The 16,807-nt window shown below is 39.2% G+C and overlaps 1 protein-coding gene across 4 annotated transcripts; it reads left to right on the forward strand.

Moving 5' to 3' along the window:
- Positions 1–2,767: 2,767 nt before the first annotated feature.
- Positions 2,768–10,021, forward strand: LOC123122942 (7-methyl-GTP pyrophosphatase). Of its 4 annotated transcripts, XR_006460436.1 has the most exons (11): positions 2,768–3,030; positions 3,114–3,185; positions 3,266–3,340; positions 6,712–6,795; positions 8,236–8,305; positions 8,393–8,484; positions 8,935–8,976; positions 9,067–9,147; positions 9,231–9,363; positions 9,433–9,564; positions 9,666–10,021. XR_006460436.1 is itself a non-coding variant. In XM_044543334.1 (9 exons), exons 1-9 carry the CDS (start codon positions 2,815–2,817, stop codon positions 9,306–9,308), a joined length of 810 nt encoding a protein of 269 aa, XP_044399269.1. In that variant the 5' UTR covers positions 2,768–2,814; the 3' UTR covers positions 9,309–9,689. The 4 variants fall into 4 exon arrangements, 1 of the variants encoding a protein (XP_044399269.1); XR_006460432.1 differs by having other exon boundaries at positions 9,231–9,564; XR_006460435.1 differs by having other exon boundaries at positions 9,433–9,689.
- The last annotated feature ends 6,786 nt before the right edge of the window (positions 10,022–16,807 follow it).

Consider the following 16,807-nt stretch of genomic DNA (forward strand, 5'->3'; position numbering starts at 1 on the left):
GGCCCCTCGTGCACCTCCTGACCTAATTCTTTCGCCTATATATTCCCATATATGCCCAAACCAATAGAGGCATCCACGAAAACACTTTTCCACCGCCACAACCTTCTGTACTCGTGAGATCCCATCTAGGGACCTTTTTCGGCATCTTGACAAAGGGGGATTCGACAATGGAGGGCTTCTACATCAACACCATTGCCCTTCTGATGAAGCGTGAGTAGTTTACCAAAGCCTACGAGTCCATAGCTAGTAGCTAGATGGCTTCTTCTCTCTCTTTGATTCTTAATACCATGTTCTCCTCGATGGTCTTGGAGATCTATTCGATGTAATACCTTTTTTTTGCGGCTTGTTTGCCGAGATCCGATGAATTGTGGATTTATGATCAGCTTATCTATGAATATCATTTGAATCTTCTTTGAATTCTTATATGCATGATTTGATACCTTTGTAATTCTCTTCGAATTATCGACTTGGTTTGGTCAATTAGATTGGTTTTTCTTGTAATGGGAGAAGTGCTTAGCTTTGGGTTCAATCTTGTGGTGTCATTTCCCAGTGACAGTTGGGGAAGCAAGGCACGTATTGTATTGTTACCATCAAGGATAAAAAGATGGGGGTTTCATCATATTGCTTGAGTTAATTCCTCTACGTCATGTCATCTTACTTAATGCATTACTCCGTTCTTTATGAACTTAATACTCTAGATGCATGCTGGATAGCGGTCGACGTGTGGAGTAATAGTAGTAGATGCAGAGTCGTTTCGGTCTACTTGACACGAACGTGATGCCTATATTCATGATCATTGCCTTAGATATCGTCATAACTTTGCGTTTTTCTATCAATTGCTCGGCAGTAATTTGTTCACCCACCGTATTATTTTCTATCTTGAGAGAAGCCTCTAGTGAAACCTATGGCCCATGGGTCTATTTTCCATCATATAAGTTTCCGATCTACAATCTTAGTTTCCGATCTACTATTCTTGTAATCTTTTACTTTCCGATCTATAAACCAAAAATACCAAAAATATTTACTATATCGTTTATCTATCTCTATTAGATCTCACTCTTGCAAGTAACCGTGAAGGAATTGACAACCCCTTTATCGTGTTGGGTGCAAGTTTGTTCGATTGTTTGTGCAGGTATTCAGTTATTTGTGTGTTGTCTCCTACTGAATTGATACTTTGGTTCTCAAGCTGAGGGAAATACTTATCTCTACTTTGTTGTATCACCCTTTCCTCTTCAAAGAAAAAACCAACGCATGCTCGAGAAGTAGCAGTCGCTCGCCATCTCCTCCATTTCTTTCAATTTCAAGACTCTTTTTTATTCAGCATACTCTTTTCTCGCAATGACAATGGCTTCAAATCCTTCTTTAAGATCATTGTCTCCAGCCTTTGACCCCCTTTTCTCCTTCCATCGGGCCTATATGCTTGGCAACCGAGTGAGGAGGGGGAGGAGGAATCGAGTGAGGAGTGGGGCTCATCCTCCCCTCCTCACCACCAACACCGTCATCATCACGATCAACAACCAAGCTCTTCCTCCTAGGAACTTCAAAAGCTTCATGATCCTTCCACTTCTCCTCATGCTCGAGCTCTTCGTAAGAAAGTTGGAAAGTGAACGATTTTCTTTTATTCTTATTCTTATTCCCGTTCTTCGCTCTTTCTTGGAAGAAACCTTGAGCAAGCATGAGCTACATAAACAATAAAGAAACTCGGTTAATTAGGAACATATGCATACTTAGAGAAAGCATTTGAATGTAGCAAGCAATTACCATGTCCGTTTCATTGCAACCACTTGGGTTCATGCGATCGGCATTGACCAAGCAACCCCCACATTTTTGACATTCGACGTTTATAGTGGACCGTCGATGCCGAATAGAATCCAATGGTCGATAATGGCCACTTGTGTTCCGTTCATCAATAATTCTTTGATGCGCTTTTAACATGTGCTAGCCAATTAGTCAATTCCGACGGAGGCATCAAGAGAGACTCGCTTCCAAGCCATACATCTCGTCTGTCAAGATTCTCATCATCATATGGCATATCATATTTTTGGGATGAAAAAACTTGAAAAACAAAATCTTCATTCACAACATTTGTCAAGTGCATAAATGTATCATCATCAAGATTACAAATGCATGCACACACAATCTCACATTCTATTGATATCAATACGACAAAAGAACAATGAAGAAGAAGAAGAATATTTAATACCTTTGCGGCATTTCATCAAAAAAGTTGGAGACGATGCCACCACGTCGGCGACGGGACAGGGGGGAAGGGGAGGAGGTGCGCCAGCAGCAACAACAACACACAGCCGCAGACGACGATGACAACGAAGAAACATCAGCAGCCGCGGCCGCCTTCGTCTTCTCCGGCCGGGATGAAGCCACGACAGGGTCGTGCAGCGGCCGCTTCGAGCCGCCACCACGTGGTTTGACTGTGGAAGCCTTCTTCCTCGCCGGTGCTTCTATTAAAGATGCTTTTAGGAGTCGGAGAGGAACCGCTTGAAATTTGAGAATGCGTATAAGGGACGAAAATTTATGCATTCGGCCAGAGATGCTCTAATCTGAGTAGGGGATGTTTTGGCTCATTTTAGAGACATACCCAGTTTTAGGTCATACTCCCAAATTACATGTGGCGAAAATGAATAAAAGTGGATGTATTTATAACTAAACTACGTCTAGATACATCTATTTCCGTGACAAGAAATTCCGGACGGAGGGATTACTATATATAGGACTTCTTACATATGCGACAGATGCAAAATGTCGCGTACAAAATTTCTTTCTTCCACGTTGAATTTATTACTGACTGGAGGAAAAATGCAATCTTCCCACCGTCCCTGCAATCTCCTATGCCCGGTGGCGCCATATGCGACCGCCGCACCCCGTCCTCAACAGCGGCCGCCGCATCTTCTCGGAACCCACCCGCAGCGCCTCCTCTCCCCTCCGCGCCGCCACTCTGAAGCCCGCCTTCTCTCCGGCGTGACCCCAATGACCACATCCTCCTCCCCCACCGCGAACCCCCAGCCATTCAAGGTTCGCCTCACGGTTAACAAGCCCCTTCGTTTGGCTCACCGCTAGTCTCAGTGCGTGACATGTGTTGAGTGAATTTGTCGCAGTTGATCCTGGGGTCTTCGTCAGTGGCCAGGAAGAACATCCTCAACGAGATGGGGTTCGAGTTCCAAGTCATGGTGGGTTGGGCTGTCAGTTATAGTTTCCTTTAGAAAGAATTGAAGCTATTCCTTGAGTGGATTGGGTTTCTTGGTTTCAGACCGCGGACATCGACGAGAGGAGCATAAGAAGGGAGGATCCGGATGAGCTAGTCATGCTTCTTGCGGAGGCCAAGGTAGAATCTTTCCCCAGTTTTTCTACTAGGTAATTGCCTGTGCGTTGCTACTAGAGTCAACAATTTTCAATGCAACAAGAGTACCATAAAAGCCATGGTGTTTCGAGGTCACCAGACAATACACTTGATCTTACAAACATGATCCACATTAAGATACATAAGCATCAATTTTGCATAGCAATGTCAAAGCAAGCACGAACGAAGGACAGTAAACACCATGATAGCCAAGTTTCAATTAAAGGAAGCAAGTTAACATCATGATAGCTGAATTCACCACAACTCTCTCTTTCAAATTATTTTTCCTATGATGCGGCTAAAATATTCCTAAGGCTTACATGAATCATAAATCACCAGGAGTTCCTGTCATACGTCATTTCATCAATTAAAAAGTTCCTCCATAGTGTGTGGCCATTATGTGCATAAGTCGGATACATGTAAATCTCAAAGTTCTGTTAAAAAGTTTTTCCGCAAGACTGTACCACTTCAAATTAAAATGGTATTTGTTGTCCTCTTTAACCAATTCATTCTCCCATGTAAGCATATAACATGAAGAAAGTAGTAATGTATTATGATCACATGACTTCTTAGCCATTTAGATAGTCAATACTTCCTTTGAAACAATCTCAAGCTAGTAAGATGAAGAAAATAGTACTGGATTGATAAGCCGAAGTGTCAATTTCCTAGAAAAAATACATAGTACTCAAATACTTATTTTATTAATCGATCCTTTAAACCTTGTGTATGCTAGCAACCAAGATCTCCATCCACTACTTAAAATCGAGACCTCCCCATGGTCCTGCTCCTCCACACTACCAGGTCGCCTCGCCATTGTCATTCTGCGTGGGCTTTGTTGTCTGCCGAGGTGACAACAGCTCCACGACGGCCTCCTCTGAGCTCCTGTGCTTGTCGAGCCGGAACATGGCGACGGCGCTGCTGGCTCGCGCGGTGCAATGGAGCTTGCACCCGGCTCAGCTGATCTCACACATACCGCTATCACCGGGCAGACTACCGCCTTGACGTGGGTTGTACCCCCACCGTGGTGCTGACACTTGTCCGCCACCATGCCGTCTAGGCTGCCGACCTGACTGATGCGGCAATGAGCCCTTTCACGGGGCCCTCTTCTAACAAGAACACAAAATCAACATGACCATCACTGAGCAATTTTTCTTCACAAAGGACTCCCGTATTTTCAAATGGCTATGCTTTTTCCAACAGTTAAATGCACCTAAGTTACCCATAGTTCAATTAAAAAAGAACACCTTCATGCTCTCTTTAGCGACAATCAGTTCCAAGTGAGCCTCCTTTGACAGTCATAGGTGTGGTCTAGCATAACAAGCATGCCAATTTGAACTTCAACAGATATCTCAAACTCAATGCCAAGCATGTGCATGTTACGCAGGTTAACATGGAGGCCCTTGGGCAAACACTATGAATGCGCACAATTTTATTTAGAGCAGATATCTCAAACTCCATAATCTGTGCCATGAGAAAATGGACAGCAATTCGATTATAGCATTCAATCAAAAGCAATTTATACAATAAAACATATACAAGTTTCAGTGCCAACCTCTGCCAGATCATGCTGCTATGTTATTTCTTAATCCAAGTGATATCAGTCATCTCCAATCAACATGATGGCATTGATCGCCTAACCATGGGAGTAATAATCAACTGATCCTCTTATAGTGCAGGACTGCAGGCAAACCATGTCAAAGTACATATGCTAAAAAAAAGCAGTAAGTATACATGAATAAACATAGTATCCGCAAGGGTGCATGCTCATTCTGATCTTACATGCAATGCCATCTAGATGGGGGCAAACTCCAAAAACTGAATGGGCCGGGCATCTCGCAGGAATCAACAAAAAGCAATGTGCGCAACAGCAGACAACTCATTAGTGCCAATTTCTCGCACACGAGCAACCACATCTCCCCATACCCACAACTAACAATTCTGCATGCACTCCATGAGAGTATTAGTATGTCAATCAACTATTCCAAAGAGAATATAATCTAAAAAATCAGCAATGACTGCACCTAGACAGAGAGGATCTGGAGAATGTCGGCCGGTGTAGGGCAACCTTTTACGTGAGCGCTGTCAGGTGGCAGCGGGGCGCGGCGGTTGCCGCAGCTGGGCACAAAGCGTGAGCGGCTGCCGTGGGCGTCACAGATCGGCGTGCGCTAGTGGAGGCAGACGAGAGCGCTGGCATCTTGCACGATGCATGGGGCGGCGACTCCCAGGCGCGTGAGGTAGGCGGCAACGTTCAGGCGAGAGAGGGTGGGTGGGCGTGCGAAGCAGGGAAGGAGATAGGGTTTGTGGCGCGATTATAGGGGCAAACATAAAGGAAAGTGGAAAACCGGACTTGGGAGGGAGGTCAAACGTGGAAGAGTGCAGACGAAGGGGATGGACAAAACAGAGCGAAACACACTCTGCGACGGGAGAGGAAACCTTGCATATGTTTTAAGTGTAGAGATTCGTAACAAAAATGGTTTCTAGTTCCTGTTGTGCCTCAGTTTCATTCTTAGCATAAGAGTGGCTTTAGATTAGTTTCCATTGTGATAGCTTGTATGGTTCAGTAGCAATTGCGTTGCGCATTCTTGAAAAAGATGCATTGCTGACTCAAACTTTAGTGCATGTTTCTCTTTCAGGAGAACGTGAGGAGTTTCTGTTGCTACAATATCTGGATAAGCTTATTGGGCCACAGTACCGAACTAAAAAAACCATGGTAGCTTCAATGAGATATGCAGATCATTTTACAGTTGTATTATTGTCAGTTTTAGTTTAGTCATACACTTATCGTTGGAGTATAAATAGAAATAAAAATAATTGGTGAATTTCTGCTGGGTTGCGCATGTGTACGTGCCTGGTGGTCTGTTCGTATCCATCTATCTACCTTTCAGGGCGAGCCGACAAATATGCCGGGCCCAGGGGCAAGACGACACAAAATATTTTGCATTTCAAAAGCAAAAGTAAATATCCAGCACATAGCATAGATCGATGATCTTTGAACTCTAAAATTGACACTCAAGCTGTTCATCGATCAAGAGAACTACATCATGGATTCATGATAGTAAGGAAACAATGTAGCTCCACAGAAGATCACTTTCTTGGGCCTATGGCAGGACTATACTAGTACTACTATAAAAGTATTACCTGGGCCTGAGGCCCCTGCCTCTCGCGGGCCCAGGGTGAGTGCCCTGTTGCCCCGGTCTATGAGCCGGCACTGCTACATTTTAATCTTAAAAAGAAAAGGAAATGCTGGATTGCTAGTCATAAATATCAAGAGCAAGCATTGATCTTCTGCATAGATGTTGTTTATGTTCTGACAGTTAATTTCCTTACTGGTATTAACCATTTTATGCATATTTCAGGCTGATGCTATCATGTCCAGAATGAACATTTCTGATTACCAGAAGGAAGGCGACGAACCAACACTCCTGATCACCTCTGACATAGTATGTGTCAATTGCCTATGTGCTACTGGTTTAGACAGAACTTGAATGGTACTCCTTCCGTTCCCCAATATAAGTCCTTTTAGAGATTTCAATACGGACTACATACGGATGTATATAGACATATTTTAGAGTGTAGATTCACTCATTTTGCTCCGTATGTAGTCCGCATTGAAATCTCTAAAAAGACTTATATTTAGAAACGGAGGGAGTATATCTGTAATACATAAATATGTTGTAATTATGTCTATGCCGCATTGTGGCTTCTCTTTGTTCTTTACATAACTTGAAGTTCCATGGATTCTACTTTAGTTGGCTACTTCTGGTAGCACGAGGGTGGTCATTCCATATGCATACATATACGCTAATGTGATATCACCAAATGCAAATGGTGTACTCAATACTTCTTTTCAGTTTTAGATATATAATTCTCAGTTCGTAAAGTTGTTTAAAAATAAGACCTGTCATTTTTAATGCTATTTAAGGCATAATTTAGTAGGGAAAAGTCCTTCGTGTAATAATCGTCAGTTTAGAGAATTATGATATGTGTTAGATCTGGTGAAATGCGGTCTCTTCATTGTATTTCTTCTGCTCCTTCGATCTGGTTCATCATTTTTTCTTCCTCTTTTTGGGGGAATGCTGCTAGTTAAACAACACATGTACTTATGTACTCCCTCCGTCCCATATATAAGAGCCTTTTTGACACTAGTGTAAAAAACGCTCTTATATTATGGGACGGAGGGAGTACTTAACACCAACCAACTTTTACTGACCTAAATTTGGTGTATCCTAGGCTCGCGACAACATGACAAGTTCATTTATGCATTATCTTTTTTATTTGTTTACATACTGTTTTGGCTAGATTCATATCTCATTAGTTTAAATTGAAAATTGGTTGCTACTCAAGATTTAATTAGATTGTACTTTGCCTCTCGATTGTTGAACTCCACTGATGGATAAGTTCTCAGTTTGGAGGAAGTAATCTAAATAATTTAACTTGACTATCTCATAAATGAACTTGGTGAGGTGAGATTTACTTGACCGTGTCTTGGGAAAGCTCTTGCGAAATGAGATGGGGATTATGCAGAGCATAACCCATAGGTGTCTCAGCAGCCTACATGGAACACAGATGCGCATACCAGAGAGGCAGATTGAGCTAAGCTGGCAATAATGGCTCAGCATGATCTATTATACTTTTCTATTCATAATGGAGCATTTGGCTAATGAAGAAATAATCTATTGATAGGTGCGTTAGTCAGCAGTGTAAAGTTTAATGGTAATGATGCATAATCTAAGTAGTTCATGTGTTCACATTCTCTTAGGGATGTTTTCTTTCTTTTACGGGCTTTTGGATTGTGTGGTTGAACATATGTACCTCATCTGTGGTTTTACTAGATTGTCACTCTCTGCATTATTACATACTGAATGATAGTTGACTTTTAGGTGGTTGTCCATGAAGGGATTATTAGAGAAAAGCCAAGCAGCAAGGAAGAAGCACTCCAATTCCTGAAAGGTTGTCCAATCCCCTTCATCCAGGCACATTGTATCTGATTGCCCCGTGTGTATATGTATTTAGTAGTTGAACCATTATCTTCACCAGGTTATTCTGGTGGGCATGTGTCGACTGTGGGTGGTGTGGTGGTAACTAATCTTACAACTGGCAAGAAGCTTGGCAGTTTAGACAAAGCTGAGGTACAGCACTCTTCTAACTAACCCATCAAATTACTTCCTGTTTGATTATTGGTGATCCCATTTTAATGTGCGACTGAAGTCCAACCGATCGACTTCTTTCGTGTAAGATGAACATCTAAGCAAGCGAAGGATATCCTCACAATGTCACAGTGCCTATTGATTTGTATATTTGGAGTTGGCTTTTGATTTCAGAGATCAATATCAATTGTAGTTTCTTTGCTTAATGTAGCAAACTTTGGTATATGTTTATCTAGCTATAGTTAGCTTAGCTAGCGTAAATTGGAACCTCATAATCTGTAGTAAAAAACTTTGCCGTTCTATTTCCTTGAGTGTTTTGGTTCAGGAGGAACCTGTACAGCATGAGTTCATTCAGATTCTACCAATAACTCTGCTATAGTCAAAAGCAACCTGGTGTTATTTGATACATGTAATATTTGTGGATGTCTGCAGGTGTACTTCCATGACATACCAGATGAGATAATTGAGAACCTGGTATGGTCTTGTTTGAATTCGTTACAAGGCATGTTTTGAAATTATTGTTACGTCACCGAGCTACACCCTCTTGCTCCATTTTGTTGCTAGATCGTTGAGGGGGTAGTATTTAGGGTTGCGGGTGGCTTGCTGCTAGAACATCCATTGGTGTTGCCGTTTGTCGAAGCAGTGGTCAGTTTCTATCTTTATCTGCTTATTGTGGTGCTAACATTCCATTTTATACTCATGTGAAGAAGAACTCGTTGATCATGTAGGTTGGTTCTAGTGACAGTGTAATGGGGCTATCAAAGGATCTGGCAAACAAACTCATTCACGAGGCATTGTTGGCATAGCCTAGCAGTTTGGGTGTGATCACCATCGATCGAATCCTTACTGCACTGCATGAAGGTAATGCGATGGCGAAAACCTGTCGAAACATGGTGATTGTTATGGTTTGAATTATATGAAGAATTCTAGGCACCATGGCACGAAGATTCATTGAGTGTGCAAGAACACTTCAGAACTGATGCCTGCTATTATGATCACTGATGAGATGTCACCTGAAACATCCTCCTGTGGAAACATCCTGAATCTTGGTTCTCACATAAGGTGAATTTGTACGATAAGTGAAATTGTTATTCTCTCTTCTGGAGTACATTGTTATGCAGATGCAATGACACTGCCTTCTTGTTTGCAATGGCTACATGAAGTGGCTATTGGCCTCTTTCAGTTTACGGTGGCGCTGTTCTTGGACAACTTCGGAAGTGGATGCCTATTAGTATAAAAGAAATGAGAAAGCTGCACTTTGCAAACGCCGAACCTGGCTACAACGCCAATCTAGCTGGTCATTGTACTTTCCTAAAAAAGAAAGCTGGTCATTGTACTCGCATGTCTTTTTTAGGGAAAGCGACTTGGCTAGATTACAATCATACATGCAGGGCTAAATAATATTATTGGTATATCTTTTGGTCTCAATAATGTGCATGATATGTGAAGACAACTATTTATACAGTTGGAATTGTAAAAGATGTCTTAAATAAATAAAATAAGAAATGATCATGAGACACATGTGGACTGTTCAAAAAATGATGTAAGAAAAAGGTAAAACAATTTTTTTTCGAAAAAACTAACGTCCACACATGTGGCATCTTATACATTGCTCATACGCCTTCATCATCACTCATTTTGCATGACATCAACATGAATCTTTTTTGTTTTTGGCTTAAAAATGTTTTATCTTCTAATTAAAAAATCAAATTAAAATTTGTTTTCACCATTAAATCCGTTTCGACGAGATCTTCAAAACTTCTAGATCTCATGTTGATATGTTTTGATGATTTTTTTTTTCAAAAAATTGCCATGATGTTTACACTAAAGTTGTCATAGTGCTTACACCAAAGTTGCCATGTGGCAATTTTAGTTTGTAGAGCATGGCAACTTTAGTTTTTTGATGATGGCAATTTCAGTACTTTGACCATAAAAAATATTTTTTGTATGAACCATGACAATTTTAAGTGCTGTATCATGGCAATTTTAGTTGGGAAAATTTTGTTTTTGTCACTCTAGATTTTGTCAATTTTTCATATGCCACTCTAGATTTTGACATTTCATTTTTGCCACTCTTAGCTTTTGACAATTATCATAATTGCCACTCTGTGCCAAAAGTAGAATAATTTTATTTTATTTTTGCCACTCTTAGCTTTTGACAATCATCACAATTGCCACTTTGAAAATTTTGCTTTTGCCACGGGAATGGCAATTGTGATAATTGTCAAAAACTAAGAGTGGCAGAAGTGAAGTGTCAAAAATCTAGAGTGGCATAAGGAAAATTGGCAAAATCTAGAGTAGCAAAAACAAAATTTTCCCATTTTAGTTTATGGTTCATGGCAAGTCTAGTTTCTTAATTCCCCATTTTATAATATGTCAAAATTTACTTTTAAATGTAGAAGAAAATAACTGAAACATATCATGGCAACTTTAATGTAAACATCATGGCAATTCATGTGCAATAGACATGTCAACTTTTAACTCAAAAAAGTCATCGAAATATAGTGATATGAGATCTAGTTTCAAAGATCTCGTCGCAAGGAATTTAATGGTGAAAACAGATCTTCAATCGGATTTTTCATTTAAGAGATAAAATATTTTAAAGCTGAAAACCCAAAAAATTCTCCCATGCATACATGTGATGACGTGGCGCAATATGTATATTATAGAACGTGTGAGCGAGTTTGGCTCCCACCATACGTGTGGGCGTTAGCGTTGTCCAAAAATTTAAACAGAATAATAAGTACAAAGAAGCAAGTTTTGATTAAAGAAACAATGTAGGAATCCCTCGCAAAAAAAGAAACAATATAGGAAAACAAAAAAAATAGCATCATGTAAGAACACCTAGATCAAAGGAAAAAAAACTCAGACACAAAAAGTGAAAAGCCCACATGTTACAAGCAGTATCCTATATACCTAAGATGTTCATTTCGACTATCTTTTTTATCTCAACACGTAAACATGTCATATCACCATACAATTATGGATTAGATAAAGCCCACATCACATACAACCATGCATGGAATAATACCCACCACTACATGCAACCATGCATGGAAGAATTTTTCACTTTATTACTCTACTTATGTTCAACAAATATTTTATAACCATACATGATTAAATATAATAAGGCATATGCACTTTTAGTTTTGGTTCACATGTTATTAATCTAAATATTATATTTCATACAATCAAATGAAATATATTGCCCCCTGCAGAACTTTTTGAAATATATTACAACGGGTATCATCTAGTATATACAATGGCTTTCCCTCTATCTCAACATATGCGAGGAAAAAGCGATAAAAGACACAAGTCACAACACCCGAGAACAACAACCACGCACATGGAAGAAAAGGGCCCGCAAAACCCAGCCCATGCCTGTTGTAAAAAAGAAAAAAAAGCACATAATCCTAGACGGGCCATCCCTGCTAGTCCAGACGACGGAACAAGTGGACAACCGAGCCAATCTGCACAGGTCTTGAAGCCCCTGCATCCTACGGTAATGGGGTTGTCTGAGACTTTGTTAACTCTCAGCTGAATGAGATTTAGCAAAATCAATACTCCCTCCATTTCTATATACAAGGCCACAAACTCAGATTACAAGTATCGATGTAATATTTAATGTTTACTTTGCAAGCTAGCTTTTCTTTTTGTTTACTAGAATCATTAATACGTAGATGCAACGAAGGAATAGGAAACTGGACCTTGAGAGAGAAAAAGAGTAGTTGAGTGTCATCACGATTGTATGTATGAAAGTATTAAATATGTTGCTAGTATGAAAACATATTTTTAATTTTTGTCTCGATTATTGTTGGTGGCCTTGTACAGATGCAAAATACATTTTTCATAATGTATTATATTTAGCTAGTTCTATCTGCATAGTAGGGAGCAACTTAGACTAGTAACATGCAAAAGTTATTAGTCTATGTTACTACCTCTATAATGGGTAGTAACATATGTGTGGCATCTTGCAACACTTGTTTTTTTTAATTATAGACTCATTTTGTAGCTTCTCTTTTTTCGTTAATTACTTGTCACATCATCTATTTGTCTAGATATATGTTATGTTATCACTTATGTTTTTAGGCTCACAACTGATTTGAGAAAATCAAGATGAGTTAGGTATACATCACCGATGTGAAGTTCAAGATTGCTGTAAACCAAGTTCTAAAGTTAAAGAAGCATAGAGGAAGCAAATAACATTTTTCAATTCCTACAACTCTTGTGTCTTAAATAGACCCAGAAATACATATCCATTTTTTTCATAAATAATAGATGATTCTTAAATAAGTTAATGATACAACTAATATGGTAACCGTGCTATGCATCCCCCAGAACACCACCGACCGTACCAGCTAGATCTGCCCGACAATCTGTTTTCTTTTCCAGAAAACTTCTAATCTATTCATCAACTGTCAAGGTAGCACGAAAAACACTAGAAGTAAAAATTACATCCAGGTCTATAGACCACCTAGTGACGACTACAAGCATTGGAGCGAGCTGAAGGCGTCCATCCCTCCCTCGTCGGAGCCGGACAAACATTGTTCTACTAGTCAGTTGGAAAGTCGTTGTGTTAAGGCCTCATAGGACCAACGCACCAGAACAACAACCGCCGTCAATGAAGAGAAATGTAGATTGGAAGAATCCAACCTGCAGACACACAGACGTAGACGAATGAAGACTAGATCCAAGCGGATCTACTGAAAGACAGACGTCGACCGGATCCCACGAGATTCACCGAAAACACACCTTCACACGCCCTCCGACGGTGCTAGAAGCACAGCCCGGACGAGGGCTAGGCGGGAAGAACCTTATTCCATCTTCAGAAAGCCGCCACAACGTCGTCTTCCTGATCATGGCATAAACCTTGATAAAACTTAGAAAAACACCTAAAAACGAAGCTTCCTACCGACAAGAGTCAGGATCCACCGCGCCTCCATGGTGCTAGGACCATAGGAGACGAGGCGAACCGACGACAGCGCTGACAAGAGACACGAAACCCCTAGCTGTGCGCCTTAGGTCGCTTGCACGAGCGAACGGGTATGTCTCTCCTCCCGGCAATCTGCTTAATGGCTCCTATACTATCATCGCTGCAAGACACCTTACATCTGGATGCAAACTCATCCTACTCAATTTTTTATTTATATAGAGGGAGGAAAAGGGATTTGGAGACCATGGATCTATCATAAAGGCACAAGGAAAAGGGATATATGCACATGTATGTACAAACACAAGGCAAAGTTAGATAATGCAGAGTGGACTTCTCCTTGTTAGATGGACCAGCAAAAGGGCTCATGCGTTGTAACGGGAGAAAGAAAAATCATAATCCTCAGGCCATGACCACATTTTGCTACATCACCGAGATACACTATCACTCTCAATTTCGTGAAATCATGAACATTTTTTTAAACTCGTGCACATATTGAAATTGTAAACATTTTTCAAATTCGTGAACAATTTTACATTTTTTAACATTTTCTAAAATCAAGAACATTTTTTGAATTAATGGATATTTTATACCATTGGCAAACTTTTTTAAAAATTGTGAACATTTTTCTAAACAATTTTCTTGAATCGACGAACATTTTTTTGGAATATGGTGGAACAATTTTCGAAATTCACAAACAATTTTCTTGATTTAACGAACATTTTTTAAATGCATGATCATTTTTTTAATTAGCGACATTTTATGAATGAATAGACATTTGGTAAGTCCCAAACAGTTTTTTGAATTTTTTTGATATTTTTCCATTCATGAACATTTTTTGAATTAGCGAAATTTTGTTCAATTTCATTAACATCATGAACAGTTTTTGATTTCCCAAAAAATATTTTCCAAATTTCAAACAATTTTTGAATAAGAAAACATTTTCTAAAAATTCACAATTTTTTTGAATCCACCAACATTTTATTTCAAAATTCTCATTTTTTCTATTTTCCTAACATTTTTGAAGGCTCAAATTATTCAAAGTAGAAAAAACTAAAACGGAAAGTAAATAGGAAAAATAAAAAACCAAATTTTAAAAACAGGCCGTCTGGACATGGGCCGTTTCAAACGGGCGTGCTACTTCTTCTCCCAGCGTAATGAGCGCAGTATAGAAGGTCCCTACTTTATGGGCCGGCCCAGACGAAGGATTCCCCTGTGCGAAACTTTTTTTATCACTTATAGTGACATTGATGGGTAATATTTTTCAACTTTTGGGGCAATTTCCTCATGTACCGGTAGAAGCAATAGACTCTTTATTATCATCATCATCATCATCATCATCATCATCATATTATTATTATTATTATTATTATTATTATTATTATTATTAGATATGAATTGCCGAAGCTGCTCCTGAATAAGGAAACTCAGCTCGTCGATGCCGCCGCCGATGATTCCGAGAAGAATTAGTCATCATGGCGCGACCGGGTGACTGACTATAGAAAGTAAAATTGGTACTACAAAATTAAATTTGGTTTTCATATATCAAAATAATTTAGGTAATAATAATTATATGGGCACAAATATAGGCTTAGTACTGACAATATGTGCAACGTAATCAAAATAGTACGTAATATATCTTTCTGATTTTTTTCCCCACATGTACGTCACTACTCCGTACAAATAAACTAAGTGTTACTTTCACAGTCTCAAAATAAGTGTCATGTTTTTAGTTCACATTTGATAATAATTATATAGGGACAAATATAGGCTTACTACTGAAAATAAGTGCAATGAAATCAAAATAGCACGTAATATATCTATCTAAAAAAAAGTTCAAATGTACGTCACAGCTCCGTGCAAATAAACTAAGAATTACTATATTAAGAGACAAATATTCTACTATTTGACTACACAGAACATAAGATCCAACAATGACCATATAAATAATAATAAGTTTTTTGTATATGAATCATGAACATGTAATCCGGCGAAGAGTTTCCTAAAGATTTCTAGAATTGGCCACGATCAAGGAGCGTAAGAGGGTCCACCTAAATAACCAAGTAAAAGGATTAGGATTGTTGAAAACCCATAGGAGCTCTCGGGTGCTATGCACCTGGTATGAATAGTAAAATCAAAAAGAATACTAGGATTTTTCTAATAAAAAACCAAAATTTCAGGGTATCAAACTTGGTCATTCATTCTACTCACGTGAAATGGCATCCGTGGTATTCTTAGTGAAGAAAATACAGTCCGATGTATGATTCATTCAAACAGTTTTTCTAGGGATAATTGGTTTTATGCACCTAGTTGGGTCACACTCAGCAGGTTTAACCCTGGTTTCCGAAAACACTCGTTTCCGCCCAAATCACTTTGCTCGTCTTATGCTTTTGCCCTTTGACCGTCACTTTAAAAACTTCATAATAAATTTATACTAACTCAGAAAAATGCGAATAAGATATCAAAGTGTTCAGAAAAACATCATCTATATGTGCATGTCATTTGCATTCATGACAAATGTGTTGAAAAGTCTCCATCTCAGTTTGAGCTCATGTGATCTCAGCATGCACAGTAAAATCTAAAAACTAGAAAAAAATTCTATAAAAAATTGGTGGCAAACATTGACCAATATTTTCAGTGCTTTCCAAGTTTCATCAAGAACTGACTTTCGTGGAAGTCATGGCAGGAAAAATAAAATTAGCACCCGGAAATGCTTTTGTTTTGGAGCATCGATTTTGCTTTTTTTGCCATGACTTTCACGGGGGCAAGCTCTTAAAATATTGGTCAATGTTTCCAACAAAAAAATAGTTTTTTTTTTCATATTTTACTGCTCATGTTAAGATCATATGAGCTCAAACTGGGATGGAGAGTCTCCAACACATTTTTCATGAATGCGAATGACATGCACATACAGGTGATGTTTTTTGAACATTTTGATATCTTATTTGCATTTTTCCGAGTTAGTATGAATTTTTTATGAAGTTTTCAAAGTGATGGTAAACGGGTAAAAGTATAAGACAAGCAAAGTGGTTTGGGCAGGAACAAGTGTTTTCAGAAATTAGGGGTAAACCTATCGAGTGTGACCCAAATAGGGGCGTAAAACCAATTATCCCTTTTTTGTATAATCAAATTTTTTGCCCTTTTTGCTGAGAATACTGGATGTCATTTCTTCATGAAACTTCACACGGGAGTAGAGCACCCAGCCATGTTTGATACCTCAAAATTTCAGATTTTTTCCCTACTATTTTTTGATTTTACTATTTATACAGGATGCGTAGCACCCCCGAGAGCTCCTAATCCATGTCCATAGCATTATTTCCTTTCCAAATTTCAAATTATACACTAAATTTAGGTGTTTCATGCCATAAGCCCCGA

The sequence above is a fragment of the Triticum aestivum genome, chromosome 1B (genome assembly GCF_018294505.1).
Source record: "Triticum aestivum cultivar Chinese Spring chromosome 1B, IWGSC CS RefSeq v2.1, whole genome shotgun sequence".
NCBI lineage: Eukaryota > Viridiplantae > Streptophyta > Magnoliopsida > Poales > Poaceae > Triticum > Triticum aestivum.